Consider the following 14,364-nt stretch of genomic DNA (forward strand, 5'->3'; position numbering starts at 1 on the left):
TAACATATCATACCTTTTTAAATTATTACTGGCACAACCTGACACCTTTGTGGTCAGAGCAGCCACCTGTCTGCCACGGTTCACCGTCCAGCCGGTGGAGTTATTTAAACATAAGGAGTCTCTCCTACGTCTACTATAGTTTAGTGTCTCTGCTAGAGAAACATATTAATTACTCTCTTAGCCTGGGCTGCTGTGGTGGAAGACCATCATATCCTTAAATAAATGTAACAACACAACAATATACAAACTAAGCAAAAAAAGGCTTATATGTTAAAGGTTCATTACGAGCCGCTTAATGTACTGAACGTATGTAAATAAAAGTGTTTGTGAAGCAAAATGTCTTCTTCTATAACTCACTTGTGATCAGCATTTTAGGGTGTGCTTTTTTTAAAATACTTCTGGGTAGTTGAATCTATAACAATGAATCTCATGTTACACACACTGAGTGAGTGTATCTATCCGTCAAATATATACAGTGGAGTATGAATCAAAAGTATGAAGTGGAATGAAAACACTTAATAGACAAAGAAGCTCTTAATTGTACTTAAATACATCAGTTGAGTATTTCACTTTTATGTGTTTATTTATTGGGAGTACTTTCTCTCACACGAGCACGTGCATAGGGTTGTAATAAAGCAATGTAATAAATAAATAAAGTAATGTGATAAATAACACTTTCTGATTGTGATTCTGATTTAATCTTAAGGATAGAAAAGAAATCGGTCAGTTTACTCTGTCGATGCTCTCTGCTGCACATTCCATTGAAGCAGCGGCAAGCGCCAATGTTTTGTTTTTTTTTGTTCCGCTCAGACGCGCTCTGATTGGCTGTGCGCAGCCGTCAGTCACGTGGCTCTGCTCTCCGATTGGCTGCCGCTCCCCTCCGTTAGCCTGGAATGCGCCCGTGCTTCAGTTTGCTTTGGGACGGTCTCTCGCTCTCTCTCTCTCTCTCTCTCTCTCTCTCTCTCTCTCTCTCTCTCTCTCCCCCTCCACTGTTATTGATGCTTTTTTTTTTCTTCCCCTCGACATTTCCACGGTGACTTGTCCCGTCTAACGTCTGATCTGCAGTGAGTGAGAATGGAGCCGGAGGAGAAAAACCCGGACCCTAAATACGGTAACTGCAGCTTTATGTCTCCGTGTTTTTCTCCTCGATCTTTGATTTCCACTTAAACGGGCGAAAAGAAATGGAAACAATGACTGCAGAAAGGGGGGGGATGGATGGATGGGTGTGGACCTCATGCAGATCTGGACTCATCCTCATCCTCCGGGTTGTTTTTCGGAGGAGTTCTCATCTTTAATCTCAGAGAATTCGCATTGAACTAGTCTTTGATTTTTCGTCTGACGACACACAGTGAAGGAAAGCAACACGCTGCAAATTGGGTGCTTGTATTTGACCAGTTAGCTCTATTTTAACAGCCTGTACTGCCAATGAAACCACCTCAACCTAGTGGTCTATTGTTGGTAAATGGCTTAATGTCGCTGAAAGGAAACAAAGTAGCTATCTGTTCCTGACAGGGCTGGTCTAAATTAAATCATGTTCTGCACTGCAGGAACACACCCTCTATAGGCCGGCTTTACTCTGCTTTCTCCTGCGCTTAAAACACATCTTCAGTTTTGTGTATATGACCGTTTATCTCACTGGTACTGTCACACACGTATACACTTCTAACACGTTAATTGGTTTAGTTCACTGCCTTTTTTTTTTTTTTTTGCATGTACATATTATGGAAAATGTCATCCTCTATAGCAACCAAAGACATGACTCATTGGCGATTATTGTGTGTGTGTGTGTGTGTGTGTGTGTGTGTGTGTCACACACATGCGCTTTCTCAACTCAGCAGCCCACAGCAGCCTGACGCCGTCCTCTTGCGTCTGGGCTGGGTTGTCTGACGTTCACGCGGACCGTTGAGTCATGAAGTTGTTGAAACCAGTGTTGATCTCTCTTTAAAGCCTCTTCTCAGTGTTGTTACATGAGAGGGCGGCCGCAGCTCCGAAGCAAACCGCAGCCGTTTTAAGTTATTTCTTCTTTCACAACGTGAGATGCTCCCATCAGCCCACACCCGAAGCTTGAGTGCAGGTCCTCTCCGGTCGATCCACGGAGCTCCCACTGTGGAGCGTTATCTTTTCTTTTTTTTTTTTTTTTTACCACATCGACTCTTTTTCCCCTCGGCTCTCCTCCCCCGTGAAGACTGAAAGGTCAAAAACAACAGCCCTGTTAAAGGAGAGATGAAGCTTTACACGACGCTAAACGCACCATACGCATTCCAGCTCGCCGGTATTCTTAAACAGCAGTTTTTATCGGCACAGTTCCGGTCCCTGGTTGCCTTACAGTTGCTGCTGCGTTTTCCCCTCTGTCTAGGCCGGCGTGCATGCAGGCAGGTTGCAGCCTGCAGTGCCTGGACTGTGTTCAGCCTTGCCTGCTGTACCCAGCAGACACAGTCAAGAGGCTTCCAGTCAATAATAAGCTGGCACACACTCAGAGGCATTACCACACACACTGCCTGTACACACACACACACACACACACACATGCATGCATGCATGAGCACACACTGAGACACTACTGCTAGATGTTTCACAATGATCGCTTCTCATTTGGACTGTTGGTTTGAGGAAAATCAGACAAACTGTTGCTGTTTGAGCAGCTCCTGTGAGGAGTAGAGAGAGAGAGAGAGAGAGAGAGAGAGAGAGGGAGAGAGAGAGAGAGATCTGAGTATTTGTCTCCACACAAAGAGACTTTAACGTGTTTCCTCCTTGTAAGAGTACGTAGGCCAAAGACCTCACCAGTAGTTGACGAAGAGGAGCTTTTTGAAGCAGTAACAAGCTGCTGGAATACGGCAGTGAAACAGGAGTTCCTACAGTAGTTTCTGTGAATCACACATGTTAACCATCTCTATCTACAGGCTCTAACCAGGAAGGATAAAAGCGTTGCACATTCTGGCCCTCAGGCCTTCTTAAAGATCTTGAACGAGGCCTGAGGGCCGCAACGTCGTCGCAACACAGAGATGCATTTGGAGCCGGAGTGTTGCCACACTTTTACTTCCTGCTTCCAGTGATTAGCGCCTCGTCACAACATCCTCTTGGTAGATGAAAAAAGATGAAACTGTCAGGAATATGTACTCATAATGTCTCCTTGCATGTACAGTCAGCACACACACACACACACACACACACACACACACACACACACACACACACACACAACCACAGTAGCCACTAACTCATTAAAGTAGCCAGGGAAGGGTTCATATGATAACCGCTCTGGGCCCAGAATTACATCATGACATCATCACTTCCTTTAACACACACACACACACACACACACACACACACACACACACACACACACACTAGAAACACACATTGGCAACATTTACACCTTTTTACATATAAATCTCTCACGGTTGCTGTCTACTGACACCAGTAAACCACTCTCCCATTAATTCGTCAATTACAGAGTATTTACGACTCCTTTGGCAGCATTTGTACACGGCGATTGCGCTGGAATGCTTTTTTTTTTTTTTTTTCTGCACAATCAGAGATTGTTTTATGGCACAAAGCCGTCAAAGAGCCGCTTGTTCCTGCAGCTCTAATGGAGCAGTGGCTCTCACATTAGCAGATGGTCCAAGACATGAAAGGCTGATGGAGAAAAGACTTTCAATGTTTATCCTCCTGAGGAAAGAGAAAGAGGAAGTGTGGCATGGGGGGGGGGGGGGGGGGGGGCAAACAGCATCAGAGAACCCTTTCAACTTTTTATAGTTTATATATATATATATATATATATACACATATATATATATACACATATATATATATATATATATATATATATATATATATATATAGGACACTAAAAACCTTCGAAAATAATTAAAATCTTAAACTGAATCCAATTTTAAAACACAAATTGCAGCATTTTCTGAAGTAACTGGATGTAGCAGGCACTGTGTGTGTGAGGCACTGTGTGTGTGTGTAGCAGGCCCTGTGTGTGTGTGTGTGTAGCAGGCCCTGTGTGTGTGTGTGTGTGTGTGTGTGTGTGTGTGTAGCAGGCCCTGTGTGTGTGTGTGTGTGAGGCACTGTGTGTGTGTGTAGCAGGCCCTGTGTGTGTGTGTGTGTGTGTGTGTGTGAGGCACTGTGTGTGCGTGAGGCCAGTGGTTGGTGTTGTATTTCATGCTGTGGCATGCTGTCAGTTATGTCACATGGCAGCGGATGTGGGCAGAGCAGGCCATGTGCCACCGGAGAGAACTCGTAGGACGGTCTTATCTGTGATGTACGGTTCAGCCCACCGCCTCGTCAGAACCAAATCATTGTCTCGACAGTGCGAGACACCGTTTCAATGACTCTCCATTGTCTGCCCCAACGTCCATTGTTTAGGAAGTTAGCGATGTAACATTTGAATATGAGAGAGGGAGGATGTCGTCGCAGTGCTGAGAAGCTGAAAGTAGAAACAGGAAGCTGAGAAAAGAGACGTAACAAAGAAGCAGTGAACACAGTTTAGCATGTTGACTCAACCGATTGAGCCTAAAATAACACTTATGGTGCCGGAGGGAAACGGTGTTTGGATTTCCAGACCGCGTCCCTGTAGTGGCATGTGTAAAACATACCTAGTCTTTTGTCACTTTTGGGTCACAGGCGCTACACGTCTCTCTCTCTAACTCCCCCATCAAGGCTGTTTTTGCTGCAATTCCCCCGACGAGTCCTGAGCCGAGAGAGGGATCGCAGAGAGACAGAGGTGACGGGAGGTGGAGGCAGAGCGATGAATACACTGAAAATAAGGAAGTGAAGAGTAAGAGGTCTGGGGACAGAGATCTCATAGAGGAAGGAGACGGAAAGAAACAACTGCCATACACACAGCGCGCTGAGAGGACTCTGTAGAACCGTCCATGACGGACACTGAGACAGAAATAACGACGGGATGACAAAATACGAGAGACAAGGTACTGTAACGGTCCGCGTTCATGATGAACCGAAGCTCCATCTGATCGTCTCATCAACGTTACTGAAGCTTCTCAGACAGACCTCTGCTGCTGTGACTCATGCTCTCTTCATTGTGATGGTTAATGGACTGTTTTAAGTCACATAGACCCTAAAATACAGAGGACAGCAATGTCTTTGTGGTTGTAGTTGTGTCTCTGTGTGTGTGTGTGTATGTGTGTGTGTGTGTCGACGCTTCTCCGTGTCTGAGGTAGTTTCCATGGCGGCCGGTGATGTCCACGGGGGAGCGCACCGTCGCCGGGGAGCCATTTTGTGGGTTGCTAGGCATGGCAGTGAGGCAGAAGGATCCTTTTGTTCTGCAGAGGGTCCTCACTGTGTCAATATGTGGACCGAGTGCGTCTCCCGTACCGAGAGAGCTGCTTATGAGCACGAGAGAGAGAGAGAGAGAGAGAGAGAGAGTATACTGGCCAGAGACCACTGACAACTGGATATTTAATTAGTGTATCGTTATTGTGATTATGATTGTTGTCATTGTTGTTCAGTGGAGTCGTATCATGAAGCCATAATCTTGCAGTTTTATCATTTTACAAGTTGTCCAAATAAGTGATTTCAAGCAAATTGTTGATCAGAAACACGTGTGTTGTTGTTTTTAATCTCTATTTAAATGTGTTGCGATGTTGGAGAGATATTACTATTTATGCTGTGAGATTCATTTTAATGTCAGTCTTGAATGTAAAGTGGTTTACTGCTATCTACCCTTAAAGCGTGTGTTTAAGTCTCATCAGACTGAAGTTAAAGTTTAAACTCAACACTAACGAGTCCGTCGTCTGTTTCCATCATCAGGGGAGTCCAGGAAGTTTGACCCAAACTTCAAAGGGCCGCTTCACAACAGGTGAGACGTCAGAATTCAATGACATGTTCTTTCTGCAGAACAAGACACAAATAATAATACTCTGTCTCTCCTCTCTTCTGCCTCTCCTCTTCCTCTCCTCTCCTCTCCTCTGCCTCTCCTCTTCCTCTCCTCTCCTCTTCCTCTTCCTCTTCCTCTCCTCTCCTCTCCTCTCCTCTCCTCTGCCTCTCCTCTTCCTCTCCTCTCCTCTCTCCTCTTCCTCTCCTCTCCTCTTCCTCTCCTCTCCTCCCCCCTCTTCCTCTCCTCTCCTCCTCTCCTCTCCTCTCCTCTCCTCTCCTCTCCTCTCCTCTCCCCTCTTCCTCTCCTCTCCCCTCTTCCTCACCTCTCCACTCCTCTTCCTCTCCTCTTCCTCTCCTCCCCTCTCCTCTCCTCTCCTCTTCTCTCTCCTCTTCCTCTCCTCTCCCCTCTTCCTCTCCTCCCTTCTTCCTCTCCTCTCCTCTTCCTCTCCTCTCCCCTCTTCCTCTCCTCCCTTCTTCCTCTCCTCTCCTCTTCCTCTCCTCTCCCCTCTCAGGGGCTGCACAGATATACTCTGCTGTATTCTCTTCATCTTGGCCTTGTTGGGGTACTTTGCTGTCGGTATTGTCGGTAAGATTGATCCAACATGACTTCAATATGTACTGTGGTTCATTACTTTATTAGTAAAATTAGTTTTATTTAAATGAGCAAAGAGGATAATTCATACATCTGAAATCGCAAATGTGCCAAAAAACATTTGATTAATTTGATTTAGTATAATTAGATCTGACGATACTAAAGACCAGTATGAGCAACTTTTCCACTTTTAATATCTCTTGTCATTTGATCTAATCTCATCTTTTGTTCTGAATTATTTGAACTGCCCTCCATGCAGCCTGGTCTCAGGGCGACCCCAGGAAAGTGATCTATCCCACGGACAGCAGGGGGCAGTTCTGCGGTCAAGCTGGAACACCTCTGGAGTGAGTCACCCGAAACAGCACGACGTTTACGGTGTATCGCTGTAATCTGACACCCCGTCATTTGAGACGTTAATTTGCGATGCGTGCCAAATAACGCTTTTTGTTCTCAACAGGAAGAAGCCTCTTCTGTTCTACTTCAACATCCTGAAGTGTGCCAGCCCTCTGGTGCTGCTGGAGTTCCAGTGCCCCACCACACAGGTCAGAAAACGACATCTACTCGTAATTTTGTGTTCACTGAAACATGCTGTGAACATTTTTACGATTGCGTGTCGTTGTTTGTGTCCAGTTATGTGTGGAAAGCTGTCCCGACAGGCATCTGACGCTGGTGAAGGCCAAGTTAGGCAGCAAAGAAGACCGCGAATACTTCCAACAATACTGTAAGGATGGAGTGAACTTCGCCAAACTGGTAGGTATTCACACACAGCTTCAATAGACGAACGTGCGTCGCAGTAGAACAAAACATCTGTAGTATAATGAAGGGTGTTTCACCTGATTCAGAGTCCTCCCGAGATCCTGAAGGACGGCTTGTGTCCGGCCATGCTGATGCCCAGTAAAGCCTGTGAGTGAGACGCTTGTTCCTCACACAGATATTAAAAAACCTACAGATGTATCTGTAGGTCTGCTGTAACACACAGAACGGCAATATAAGTAACCGGATCGTCTCCTCCCTCCGCAGTCACGCGTCGCTGCCTCCCCGCCTTGGGAACGATGAAAGGCGGCGTGGTGGTGGTGGGCAACGAGACCACTTTAGATGCCGGACAGGGCTTCAATATCAACGCCACGGATGTGCTGGAGGCGTCCAAGTGAGTCCCTTTTTTTCCCACTGTGTGGCAACATATACAACCGTTAACAGGCGTCGGACAAAGAGCTAACTTTGATAGCGTTAGCTCGCTGTTATTCAGCGATGCTGCTCCAGTATGCTGCATATAGACGCTCAGCACATGTGTACAATGTTCATTTTGTTTGTTTTAATTCATTTCCATTTTTTCTTAACAGGAAATCAAATGTGGTTGTTGAAGCTCGCCAGGTGGCCATGAGGATCTTTGAGGACTACACTCAGTCCTGGCACTGGATTTTGCTGTAAGTCCGTAACGTAACAGTACCAGAACCTCAGGAGTCCTTGTTTACTTAATAAACGGTGATCCACCGTAGCTGTCAACACGCACACAGCTGTCATGGCGCTGAAGGTTTTTTTTACTTCTGAGTGTTCGAGACAGACTTTAGCTAAACACGCATGTCAAGATCACAGGCAGAGCTGCCGCCGTTGCCTCTCAATGTGTCACGACCTTTGACGTGTCCCGCCTCCTCCAGCGGTCTGGTGATCGCCATGGTGGTGAGCTTGATCTTCATCGTCCTGCTGCGGTTCTTGGCCGGCATCATGGTCTGGGTCATGATCGTTTTGGTCATTCTAGTCATCGGATACGGTAAATCCTCATCTTCTAGAGATCATCCACTTTTATTCAAATGAAGAACTTCAAATATTTGAATATGTTTTCCTCTCTGTCAGGGATCTTCCACTGCTACATGGAGTTTGCGAGTCTGAAGGGAGAGCCGGGTTCTGACGTGACCATCCGTGACCTGGGCCTGCAGACGGACTTCTCTGTCTACCTGCAGATCAGACAGACCTGGCTGGCCTTCAGTATGCTCACGTTCGGTCCTTTTAACACATCTCTGTATGCAGTGTTGGGAATAGAAAGGCTCTAATGCGTTCGCTGTTTCGCAGTGATCATCCTGGCTATCGTGGAGGTCGTCATCATCCTGCTGCTCATCTTCCTCAGGAAGAGGATCATGATCGCCATCGCCCTCATCAAAGAGGCCAGCAGGTGAGTCTGAGCAAGACGAGTGACCAGAGCTGCTCACGTGTTTTAAAGCTGCACTTAATTCATATTTAAATAATGACAATCACTCTGAGAAATAAAAAGGTACATATGAGAGGTTCTACAGATAGAACCCTCTCCGGAGGATTTACCCAGAACTGTCCACCTTATAAGGGTGCTAACGAGAACCCACCCAGGGGTATTTACAGAGAACCCTTTTATATTCAAAGAGTTTCATCTAGAACCCCAAACGGCCGGTGCCTGATGTGGTTTCAGGGCAACCCACAACAGTCAGGGTTTCGCTCCTAGTGACGAGAATTATCACACAACTCTTCAGGTCCCGTCAGAACGTTTAGCTTCTCCTTCCAGCTCTCTGTCTCCGTCCCGGTTCGTCCTCACAGCCTTCATGACCCTCGTTTCCACAGAGTTATATCCGTATTTGTTCACATCAGCGTTTCCGCTGTTGCTCTCTTCTCCCGTCTCGTTTCAGAGCCGTCGGTCACGTGATGTCCTCGCTGTTTTACCCGCTGCTGACCTTTGCCCTCCTGGCCGTGGTGATCGCTTACTGGGCCATCACTGCCGTGTATCCTTCCCATCAAACATGGTCGAAACACAAATGCGTCACAAAATAATTCACTTTTTATTAGAAGTTAGATTTTCAACTCTAGATTTTCAACCGTCTCTACTTTTATTATTACTGGAGACATGTTCCTGTAAATAGATGCGGATGTCTCTTGATTGAGACCTTTTCAGAGACGCCCTCTCTATGTGGACTAAGCCTCCTTGACCGCTCCGACCAGCTTCTTGTCCACCTCTAACGAGCAGGTGTACAAAGTGTTCAACAGCTCTGAGTGCGAGTACTCCAGAGAGACCTGCGACCCCAAGGTACGCTTTTAAATCTCACTGCCTCATGAAATTCACTGACTGATACATATTTTACTACATGAAGAATCCCCAATAATCTCTCTCTCTCTCTCTCTCTCTCTCTCTCTCTCTCTCTCTCTCTCTCTCTCTTTCTCCAGACATTCAACACTTCCAACATGTCAGCTCAGTGTCCGGATGCGGAGTGCCTGTTTGCCTTCTACGGTGGGGAGACCCTCTACCACAAATACCTCATCCTGTTCCAGTTCTACAACGTCTTTCTCTTCTTCTGGTGCGCCAACTTCGTGACGGCCCTGGGCCAGGTCACTCTGTCGGGGGCCTTCGCCTCGTATTACTGGGCCTTCAAGAAGCCTGACGATATTCCCGCCTACCCCATCTTCTCCTCACTCGGTCGGGCTCTTCGGTTAGCGGCTGCATTCCTATTATTGTGTGCAATCTGTCCACTTGCGTGTATTTGTGATCTGCTGTTAATATACATATATATATATATATATATCTTCTGTTCCCTCCTGGTGTCCAGGTACCACACAGGCTCCCTGGCTTTTGGCTCTCTGATCCTGTCCTTGGTCCAGGTCATCAGGGTCCTTCTGGAGTACCTGGATCACAAGTTGAAAGGTCAGAAGATTTAACTTCCTCGTCACCATTATGATGTATTTATCACCGACCGTGTTAAAGGGGCAGTTCGCCCCAAAAATCAAAGACGCATGTGTATGTATGCTCCTCCTTCAGGCGCTCAGAACAAGTTTGCCAAGTTCCTGCTGAGCTGCATGAAGTGCTGCTTCTGGTGTCTCGAGAAATGCATCAAGTTTCTGAACAGGAACGCTTACATCATGGTGAGTCCTTGTAACGGGATACGGCTGCATGAGAGACGTCCGGTCCGGTCCGGTCCGGTTTTAAAGTGTCGTGTTTTTCCTCCAGATTGCCATCTACGGAAAGAGTTTCTGTCCCTCGGCCCGAGATGCCTTCTTCCTTCTGATGAGGAACATTATCAGGTGGGATTTCATCGCATTGTTATCCACAACCTTAATTCTAAGCATTAGACTCATGTAATCATTGTTTAATGTGACGCTCTCATGTTCTCTGCTGTGCCCATTTCAACACAGGGTGGCTGTTTTAGATAAAGTCACTGACTTCCTGCTGTTTCTTGGGAAGCTCCTCATCGTTGGAATCGTTGGTAGGAGAGCTTTTATTTTTAGACTGGACTGTGGAGACAGATCGGTCTGGATTTCGAAGATGAACTCCACTAACGCGCATTCTTGTCCTACACAGGCATCTTCTCGTTCTTCTTCTTCTCTGGGAGAATCAAAGCGATAGAGGAGGCCGCTCCGTCTCTGAACTACTACTGGGTGCCAATAATGGTGAGAGGCAGTTATACATTGATCCTGTTTTAGCTCGCCTGTGGGCTTTGAGTGCTTGATGTCTGTGGTTTTCTTCACCTAGACGTTGGTAGTGGGATCCTACCTCATCGCCCACGGCTTCTTCAGCGTCTACGCCATGTGTGTGGACACACTGTTCCTCTGCTTCTGTGAGTAACTTTACATTCGGCCGGATCTCCTCTCGTCTTCCTGCTTTAAGGTCTCAAGCTGAAATGCTGGTTTCTTCTTCCTGCCATGTTTCTGACTTCTCTTCTCTTTGTCTTACTTCTCTTTATTTTCACACATTCCCTTTTACGTTTCAATTTTTCCATTAACCCAACCCAAAACACAAAATGCGCATCCCTTCGCACACAAAAAGGCGAGGACTTGGAGAGAAACGACGGCTCGTCTGAAAGGCCTTACTTCATGTCCCCCTCGCTGCACGAGATCCTCTCCAAAGCCAAGAGGCTGGAGGACGAGCACGATGGCGACGAGCAGGGGGATTCTGCGAAGCAAGCGGACGAGGTGAAGCTGGAGGAGGAGACTCCTCTCCAGCAGCAACAAGATGGAGAGATCCAGCTGAAACAGCAGACGGTGCTGAAGCAGGACAACGAGGAGGAAGAGGAGGAGCCTCTGCAGGCCAAGACGGATGCTGAAGAGCCGAAAGAGGAGAAAAACGAAGAACAAAAAGTCAGTCGGGATGAGGAGGCCGAGCAGAGAGAAGAAGCCGAGGTGAAAGAAGAGGCGGAGAAGCAGGAGTCGAAACGGGAGGAAAAGAACGAGGAGGCGTCGCCTCCTGCTGCGGAGGCGGAGAAAGAGGAGACTGGCGAAAAGAAAGAGGAAAAAGAGGAATCTTTGGAAGAAAATCCTCCCGCTGCATCACAAGAGTAGAAGTTAACAGCAATGCAAGGGCGAGACGCGAGGCTCGGTAAACCTCAGAAGGATGAAAGAACTGTATCTTTGTGGTCTGGGTCCGTTAGACGAAGCTCAAGTGTCCGACGGCCCTGCTATGCGAGCGGTGCCGTGTGAGGGTCGTGGTCCACATGTGAACGTCAAAGCAGGTCAAAAGCCCAGTGCATCTCTGTAGCTTTGGGAGGAAAAAAAAGAAGAAAAGAAAAAAAAAAGAAAAAAAAAAAAAAAAAAAAGCTCTCTCGTGTTGGTTTTTAGAGCAGTGTTGGTTTTTATATCGTGAAGATCTGTAGAACGTTGTGAGTGCTGAACCTGTGCCTGATTACTGTCACTAATATTTATTGTCTTAATCCTGTCGACGAATGCACTACAGAACCACCCGGTACCGTGTTTACAGTCCAGACACACATCTCAATCAGCGGTGAAGCTCTTCTCACTGTTTACAATAATACCAGCTGACGCCAAAACGTACACATTTGATATATACTGTATGAATATTGGATCTTTTTGTTTGTTTTTTTTGTCCTATGGAACTTGTATGATACATACAGCATTGTACGTCCATCTTGTATGTTTCTTTTGGCTTCAGTCTCGTGGAGATCGAAGATGGGATCCCATGTATTGTATTGCCACCTACTTGCCTTGGTATTTCGGACTGGCGTAAGTGATTGTGTCGCCATGACGCAGCCATCGTGACCCCCCCCCCCCCCCTCCACACAGTTGTTTACTGAGCCCTCCTGCCTCGCTGTGCCCCTATCCTGTCTCTCTCTCTGTCTAAAGTGCTGCATGGTTTTGACATGGCCTACTGAATGCTCCCAAACTAACATCTTAACTCTCTCTGGATGCTTTTGTACCGTTTTCTTTTCTTGTTTGTCACCTCGTGGAAGATGTAAGTTGAAATGACTGATGACATTCCATATTTATTGGATGTAAATCTTGATTAAAGGTGATTGTATTTAATCATAATCGTGCTGTTATGGCTAAACACACGTGTGAGTTTGAAGGTGCTCTGGCGTTTTGGAAAGCAGGTGAGTTTTCATGTCCCACAACAATGAGCCAGGATTTAGTCTTGAAGTTGCACTCCAACCAGCGTTACATGTTGACAGTCACTTGACTTGACGTGGAGAACGATCTGCCTGTGAAACATTTAAAATCAGGATATCTCTGCCGCTGCTGCATCGATTAACGACATCATTAAGAGGTAATATCCAAAATATTACAGAATATTAATACAGAATATTAAGACAAAAGGGACAAAATAACAATTCATTGTCACCGATATATGCGTTTCCCCCCTTTACCGTTCATCTAATCATCTCCTGATCCCTCAAATTAGTCTTGGGACCCGATCCCCAGGTTGGCATAAACTGAATTAGAGCATTCTTTTATTTTAACACCACTAACACCTGTGGAGGTGTATCCTCTCACCTGTGTTCTCCAGGACCCCGTAGCGTCACTGTTTGGTTACAGGGCCGGTGGAACACACTTTAGACCCTCAGGGACTTGATATTTACAACCAGAGAGGGCAGCAAAACACTGCTTTACGAACTAATGTTAAAGGAACACTTCAACCCCAAAAAGGTCAGTCACTCGCCCCGTGTTACCTTGAATTTGGAAGAAAACTCTTTTTCTCGCACGCCACCGAACAGAGACTGTTGTTAAAAGTGACCCCCGTTTACTTCAATTCGTCAAGACTCCTCCCCGTTTTTTGGAGTACTCCTTTAATTCTTCAACGGGTCATGGATAGACGACGCATGAATACGAGCACAGGTACTGGAGTCTTTAGCGTTTTGTTGGGAACATGTCCTCATCTGCTTCTGTCCATGTCACAGTGGAGGACCTGGAGCGCAACAACGGGTCAGCAGAGAGGCCGTACTTCATGTCGCAGAACCTGCTCAGCCTCCTGAAGAAGTCCAATGAAGAAGCCAAATCTGTGGATTAAGTGTGTGTGTGTGTGTGTGTGTGTGTGTGTGTGTGTGTGTGTGTGTGTGTGTTTAAGAGGAAACCAGAACGTGAGGAGGAATTACAATGCATTCCTGTGTGTGTACAACAGTATGTTTGTGTCTTGCTGTCAAATGAGATTAATAATGTTGCCTGTATGATATTGATCCTTTTGTATTTTGTTACAAAGCCTTAAGCCCATTGGCTCCTGTATTTGCCCAACGAGGGTTATTTCATATCTGAAGGAATATGGGAGCTCGATCTACAGATGATCATTGCAGTTAATTTAAGCAGCCGCTGGCCTTCAAACGAGCGTTTCTCTTTGTACATGTTGCTATTTCTTTTGTCACATTGTGTGTATTCTGTGATTTCCTGTTCGTGGTTGATCGTAGCCTGTTAATACATGACTAAAGCTGTTCTTTATCAGTTCAACTAAGTATATTGCACTGTTTGAAATGTGCTCACGAAACCAAAGTCACTAAACTGCGCCGCAGTAAAAAGCTTACTATGAATACTCGACGCCTTAAGAGATTACAAATGACCCGAGTAGCTTGACTTGGTCTGGTCTTCATTTTTTAATAACTTGTGTTTTATTTTTGTTGTTCGTACTCCAAATAAATAAAACATATCCATGGTTAATGTAAAAACCACTGCTTCTTAGGTTTATATGTGTGCAGTAACGT

The 14,364-nt window shown here is 46.1% G+C and overlaps 1 protein-coding gene across 3 annotated transcripts; it reads left to right on the plus strand.

Annotated features, from left to right (window-relative positions):
- The first annotated feature begins 869 nt into the window (after positions 1–869).
- Positions 870–14,331, plus strand: slc44a2 (solute carrier family 44 member 2 (CTL2 blood group)). Of its 3 annotated transcripts, none has more exons than XM_068728899.1 (22): positions 870–1,111; positions 5,776–5,824; positions 6,354–6,427; positions 6,693–6,777; positions 6,891–6,975; positions 7,064–7,183; positions 7,276–7,336; positions 7,454–7,580; positions 7,774–7,857; positions 8,089–8,201; positions 8,285–8,416; positions 8,501–8,600; positions 9,085–9,177; positions 9,395–9,479; positions 9,617–9,879; positions 9,997–10,091; positions 10,206–10,309; positions 10,395–10,468; positions 10,580–10,650; positions 10,746–10,834; positions 10,917–11,001; positions 13,573–14,331. In XM_068728899.1, exons 1-22 carry the CDS (start codon positions 1,075–1,077, stop codon positions 13,680–13,682), a joined length of 2,136 nt encoding a protein of 711 aa, XP_068585000.1. In that variant the 5' UTR covers positions 870–1,074; the 3' UTR covers positions 13,683–14,331. The 3 variants fall into 3 exon arrangements, with proteins under 3 accessions (XP_068585000.1, XP_068584998.1, XP_068584999.1); XM_068728897.1 differs by lacking the exon at positions 13,573–14,331 and adding an exon at positions 11,211–12,700; XM_068728898.1 differs by lacking the exons at positions 870–1,111; positions 13,573–14,331 and adding exons at positions 4,635–4,934; positions 11,211–12,700.
- The last annotated feature ends 33 nt before the right edge of the window (positions 14,332–14,364 follow it).

Source organism: Cebidichthys violaceus, unplaced genomic scaffold (genome assembly GCF_023349555.1).
Source record: "Cebidichthys violaceus isolate CVI_PGR_0920_01 unplaced genomic scaffold, fCebVio1.0.p SCAF_44, whole genome shotgun sequence".
Classification (NCBI taxonomy): domain Eukaryota; kingdom Metazoa; phylum Chordata; class Actinopteri; order Perciformes; family Stichaeidae; genus Cebidichthys; species Cebidichthys violaceus.

Coding starts and splice junctions, on each gene's coding strand:
- slc44a2 (XM_068728897.1), top strand. CDS start 1,075: ATGGAGCCGGAGGAGAAAAACCCGGACCCTAAATACG. Junction 1,112..5,775: donor AAACCCGGACCCTAAATACG/GTAACTGCAGCT, acceptor TTCCATCATCAG/GGGAGTCCAGGAAGTTTGAC. Junction 8,601..9,084: donor CTCATCAAAGAGGCCAGCAG/GTGAGTCTGAGC, acceptor GTCTCGTTTCAG/AGCCGTCGGTCACGTGATGT.